The 6,617-nt window shown below is 39.3% G+C and overlaps 1 protein-coding gene across 1 annotated transcript; it reads right to left on the bottom strand.

Annotated features, from left to right (window-relative positions):
• Nucleotides 1–246: 246 nt before the first annotated feature.
• On the bottom strand, nucleotides 247–1,409 carry LOC124991687 (iron-sulfur protein NUBPL-like). The gene is given in 1 exon segment (XM_047562424.1): nucleotides 247–1,409. A coding segment is annotated over 1 exon segment (936 nt). The 3' UTR covers nucleotides 247–473.
• Nucleotides 1,410–6,617: the final 5,208 nt, after the last annotated feature.

The following is a 6,617-nucleotide window of genomic DNA, read 5'->3' as shown; positions in this document are numbered from 1 at the left end:
GGCTCAACTTTATTAATAACACGTCCAAGATAATACTAAAGACAGTATTCAAACCCAGACCAAATTGCCTGGAGGGGAGGTGTTACATTTATGTCCATGTACAAATTTAGTACTTCCTTTAAATGATTAACTCCATTGTCCTGAAATAATGTAGTTCTCCTCCATAGTGGGACTGTAACTCATGATTCCTCAAGAGGTAGTTCAATAAAATAAAATGCAGTTTCATGCAGCTGACACCAAAAAAAAAAATCCTAAGTATAGAAATTAGCATTGATATATGAAAATTTTATTTGTGGGTCATAGCTTTATTTCTTTACAGCTTTATTTGCTATTGAATCTAAAACAAGACATTGTTTCCTTAGAGTTAAAACAATCATGATTGCTATTATTTCTGAAGGTTCTTTCACCACAGCACTCATTTTCAAAGTCTCCTATGATCAAGTATGAGGACAATTTCCAGGGGACATGGGGAATCATTCTGGAGGTGGTGGCAATCGTCTGACCACTTCCGTAGCAATCCTCAGGTAAGCTTTGGCCTCATCACTGTCAGGCTGTGAAAACACAACTGGCTGGCCAGTATCTGAAGTCTCCCTTATACTAGGGTGTAGATCAAGGGTCTGTGCTAACTTCCTTGCACCATCAGCACCAAAAATATGAGTTTTGTGTTTACACTTTGGACACTGGAAAACACTCATGTTTTGGACAAGACCAAGAACCGGCACATGAACTTTTCGAAACATCTCAGCACTCTTGTGTGCATCCATCAATGCAATGTCCTGGGGTGTGGAGACAATCACAGCACCTGAAATGGGAATATTCTGTGAAACAGATAACTGCATATCTCCTGTTCCCGGTGGCATATCAACAACTAAATAATCCAGTTGACCCCAATCTACCTGCCTCAAAAGTTTCTCAATGCCTGACATTACCATAAGGCCTCTCCAAACTACTGGTGTAGTATCTTCAACCAGGAAGCCCATAGACATACAAGCAATACCGTAATTCAAAAGAGGCCTCATTAGGTTGTTTTGTGATAATTCTGGATTTCCTTTCAGATTCATCATTTTTGGAATTGAAGGACCATACACATCTACATCTAACAAACCAATGGCCTTTGATGAATCATTCACTGCCAGTGCAAGTGCAAGGTTCACTGCTGTAGTAGATTTTCCAACTCCACCCTTCCCAGAAGCCACAACTATAACTTGTTTAACACCTTCTATCGGTTTCTGTTTTGGAAGTCCTCACGACATGATTTGTGTTCTTCTTTGTTTTAGGATCTCACTGTCAGCGCCAGATAACTGGCGCCCACACACCAATGATCGGCTTCCCCTAAGCGGGACAGGAATCCCGCCACCACGTAGGAACGACACCCCACCACAGAGCAACAAACGTTGCCATGTCCCCATGGCGCGGAACGCGGCCCTCTTTGCTATGATTTTATATGTCTTTATATACAGTATCTGATGTATTGCATATGTCTACTTTAGGGGTGGTTAATTCATACACAAATACTTCATATTATATTATACACACATTTCATAAAATAGTATGTATCATGAAAAATAGTACCATTAATATTGTCTCTTATCTTTTGGTTTCCTTTTGAACTGTTTCCTGTTTCTGTTTTAGACTGGCTCAAAATTGGGTGGGTAGGGACCATTGGGTGGGTATGATCAGTCCTGCATATGTAGATGTCCTTTGAAGTCTGAGGTAATTATAGACATTAAGTTTCCTTTTCTAGCTTTATTTCCTACCACAGGGTAGTGACAATTAAGAGCAATTGAAACAGATCTACTAATAGTCATTAGATTCCAATCACAGGACTTTGGAAGAAATCCAACCCACAGTAAAACTCAAGGGGCCTTGCTGACCAATTGGTGGTATAGTTGCCTCTCTCTCTGACTGTTGTCTTTGACAGACATCTTGAATCCATCACTTCAATCTTTCCTGCTCTGCCTGAATATAGCTCCAGAAACCTGCTAAACACAGTTCTACAGGCAGCCCTACCAATCAAATGCAGGAGCATGCTAAATGGGATGGATCGCCATGTCTCTTCTTTTCCATCCCATATAAAACAAAGGTTGGTGGAAAACCATTCAATTCGTTTCATGACCCCATGGAGGATCAAAACCACAGCCTGAAAGATGCGGATCTGGAGAACAGGATTAGCTACAGATTGAAGCAGGACCAATTTCAGCATAATATCAAGAAAAAGAACTTTTTGTATGAAAAGTTTAAAACATGTAAGAGACTGGGATGATTAACCTTCATGGACCCATTGCTTTGCTTCAGGAGTTATAAGCTCATGGTGAATCTATTTTCTCTCTACTTTGTTCCTTCCTTTCCTACTCTGGGTTATTCTGAAGCAAATCCTAACCATATTATATTATCTGTGAATATTTTAATAGGTATCTCTAAAAGATAAGGACTATTTTTAGAAACTTAAGCCTATTACCTATTTCACCTAAAAAATTAACAATAGTTCCTTAACATCATCAAATATTCAGATAATTTCAGATTTTTCCCAATTTTTGCATTAATGTTTTTGGTAATAATTTGTTTGAATTAGGGCCTAAAAAAAATTCGTACATTGCAATTAGTGGGTATGTTTCTAAAATAGCTTTGTATAAGATTTTTATTTCTGCCCCAACACACTGGAAATTTATCTGTCAAGAGATCAGTTGCTTGTCCTTTAAAATTTCACAACCTAGACTTTGCTGAGACCATCAGGAGTCGTGTGCTGTCTGGTTGTCTTATTTCCTTTTTTTTTGGTCTTGTTTCCTTTTTTTGTAATTTTAGGGGCTGTTGATAGTCATTGCCTAGAATCATGAATAAGAACAGCTTTCTAAAACATTTGTTCCATTTAATTAATGAGCGACAGTCTCAGAGAGCAATGAGCAAAATCAATTTTATCTGTTTTCTTTAGTTTAATCCATAAAATTGCATTTCAAATAACATCTCATTCTTTTAACGTTTTTGGAAATTGTTATTAATATTTATTATAAAGTTGCAATGAATAAATTATCTCAAGAATAGGTCAAAAGAGTAATGTTCATTCCATGTTGTTTATAATGGTAAAACATGTCAAAGGCCTAAATTACCAACATTGGGGTGGTAGCTAACTAAGTTATGGCACAACAAAGATGAATGAACATATGATGGGCCTTTCAAATTGTGTTGTATGATTTTTGTTTTTCATGGTGCTGGGGATAGCACCCAGAAAATTTTAATTATATTCTCAAGAAAATACATTAATAGAGAAAAATCTCATCCCAACATAGTATGTAAAATAGGATCCTAATTTTTAAAAAGATGAATATATTGGACTGGCTATATATGACTGGATGGGTATATATGATTGGAAGATATTATTCTAAAAAGTGATATAAATCTTATCTTGGATATTATCTTACATAGTGGCACAAATAATCAACATGTATTTCTTTTCTTTTTTATTAGCAAGGGAAAACTTAAGGACATGCCAGTTGAAGCATTATGGAAAATAATATTCCTACAAGACAGCTCCCCAAGAAAAACAGAGGGAAGAGGCTGGGGAGGAGGGAGGAGAAATTGGCCAAACATTAAACCTCTCCCAGTGCACCCTTTCCCAATAACAATGGGCCCTGAGGGGATAAAGCAAACTTTCATCGCTTCCCAGTTTCATCCCCAGCATCTCCACCAAAATCAAACATTTACCCCTTCCCAACCCCAGTGCATCTTCAAGGAAGGAGGCAAATACTGAATGCTGGACCCTGGACTTTGACCTTCCCCCATCGCACATTAGTCCTAAATGGAGGGACAGCAGATATTGAAACTCTGGGAAACAATGGATCCCAGGGAAAGTAAAACAATGGGCAAGTTTTGAGTACTCATCCCTCAGGATCTGGACTCCTGTAAGAATGAGTTTCAACCTTTTTACAACTACCCTCCTAATTTAAAGTTCTAACCTGTACAACTAGCCCCAGACGGTCCAAACTGCACATTCTCAGTCTTCAATGAGACTATAAAACCCAGACTCCTTCTGTAACTCAGGGGCCAGTTCCATACCCAGAAAATGGGCCCTCCCATGCCTGATCTATGTACTTTGCTGCAGAATAAAGGACAGCTTACTAATCTGAGGTTTGCTTCCTGTCTCCTGCCTCCGTCATTTGTGGGTCATGAACTTTAACCAGTGTGGTGAGATGATGAGTAGTTTAAATTTTATTCTTTATTCTCTTCTGTAGTTTCTAATTTTCTTCCATGGATGTGTATCATTTCAATAATCAGAAAAATAATATATATGTATATATGTCCTGGGGATTAAACCCAGGGGTGCTTAACCACTGAACTATATCCCCAGCCCTTTTTGTTTAGAGACAGGGTCTTGCCAAGTTACCTAGGGCATTGCTAAGTTGCTGAAGCTATCTTTGAATTTGTATCTTCCTGCCTCAGCTTCCAAATTGCTGGGATTAGAGGCTTGTGCCACTGAGCCTGGCAAAATAATGTATTATTTTTATTTTTGTTTGTTATTTTTAGTTATACATGACAATAGAATGTATTTTGACAGATTATACATACATACATGGAGTGTAACTTCCCATTTTTGTGGTTGTACATGATGTGGAGTTACACTGGATGTACGAACATAGGAAAGTTATGTCTGGTTCATTCTACTGTATTTCCTAGTCCCATCCCTTTCCCTTCCCTTCATTCCCCTTTGTCTAATCCACTGAACTTCCATTAAAAGAATGGATTTTAAAAAGTAATGGACTTCCCAGTATTAGGGGTTGTTTTAATTTTACTTCGTTTTGTTTGAGATATATTAGAGGCCCTATACTGGGTAGAAAATTGGAGTAGATAGCTCCCAGATCTAATTCAGATATTAAAAACAAAATATCTATAGCACTCAGAACATTAGTTGGAGTCAGATGGCCGGGAACTAGGTCTGTGTTTATCCCTACTTACCACTTAGGTTTGAGTGATCTCTTTTAGCTTTTAAGCCTTTGTTTTGCTTTAATAGAGAATGAGAGAGAATAATACATTTAATCTTTCTAATTTACAAGGATACTACAAAGACAAAAAAAAAAAAAAAAAAAAAAAAAGGAGCATATAGCAGAAAAACAGCCTGTGTATCACATTTTAAAGAGCAATTCTTGTGATGTTTCTTCTCGTACCATACCCAGGGGCTTAGCAATGACGCAGCTCTGGAGCTCCACCTGCCACCTTTGTCCAGCTCTCAGGCTTCCCTGGGGCAGGCCCGCTTCTGACCTTTCAGCATTCATTCGCATTCCTTCTTTTGTTTGCCAATGCCTAGTGCACATCCTAGGCTCCCAGCATTATTTTATATTCCTATAGTTGCCACTGGGCAGGAGCCATGTCTACTTGTGCATATAGTTGACCATAAGAAAGCCATTGGTGACCAATCAATGTTCAAGAAGCCCAGCAGAGTTGCTGCTTTTCTTTGGTGTGTTGTGACTTGACATTTGATGACCTGGTTGGGGGTCTTCTCTGGCGCCCTATGAACTTTCTTGGGAATTGTGGGCTTCCACAGAGGGTAGATAGAATAAGACTGATGATAGACAGATCTGAGATGCTGGTGACAACTGTGGTTGTGCTGGAGTGAAATGGGGTCAAAGACTGGGGCTGTACCCTGAGCTCTGCCACCACTAGCATGTGGGTTGAATCTAGTTTTTAGACAGTCGGGGGCCACCATGGGGACAAAGGGCAGATACACTCCCTATAAGATATGGAAAATGACAAACCCTAAAAGAGTGTGGCCTGGGAAGAGGGAGTGAGGAAGAAGACAACATATTGATAACATTAATCCTTTCCCAATGCATCCTTTCCCAGTGACAGAACAATCTCTAGAAAGGAAGCAAATATCCCCCAGTGACAAGACAATCCCTGGGAAGGAGATGTCCATCAAGCCTAGAATGGCAGTCTCTGGGAGGAAGCTAAAGCATTGATCCTTCCCAAAATAAATTCTTTCCCAGTGACAGTACAACGGGACCCTGGAGGGAAAGAGATAAATACTGAATACTGACCTCCCGGCCCTCCATTCTTCCCCAAAGTGAAAATATTGCCCATTTAATACAAATCTCAAATTCCCACAAACCTGTTTCCTGAATGCCCAAACTGACATGCTCTGTCAATAATTAAGTCACCTCTTAGTGCAACCTATATAAGCATATAGATTCCCCCTTTGGCCAGTGGTTCATTCTCCACCAGGAAAATGGGTCCACCAGAGACCTGACTCCACTGCTGAATAAATGCTGTGCTGATCCATGAAGTTTGCACCCAGCTTGGTCATTTTGTGTTAACACTTCCAAGGCCTTAACTCAACGACCTATTGCTCATTAAAAGTGTGGTTTGTGTTCTTCTCTACCCCCACTTTACTCTTGTAAACAATCTTATCAAACACGGAGACCAGGTGCATCATAGAAGCCAGAGTGCGCTGATAGAAGAAATACAGCAGTTTTCTGGGATTAACTAACTGCTCGTTCCTGAAGGCCAAAATGTTTGTACAAGAAAAATCTTTTAAAGCCATATCCTTGACCAATGGGAAATTATCAGACTTTAGTCCACCCTATAAATTGACAAAATCGCATCTCCCTTTGTGTGAAGAGCAGCCTGGT

Source organism: Sciurus carolinensis, chromosome 8 (assembly GCF_902686445.1).
Source record: "Sciurus carolinensis chromosome 8, mSciCar1.2, whole genome shotgun sequence".
Classification (NCBI taxonomy): Eukaryota; Metazoa; Chordata; class Mammalia; order Rodentia; family Sciuridae; genus Sciurus; species Sciurus carolinensis.
The sequence above is the reverse complement of the archived record's forward strand: the minus strand, read 5'-3'. Positions and strand labels throughout refer to the sequence as shown.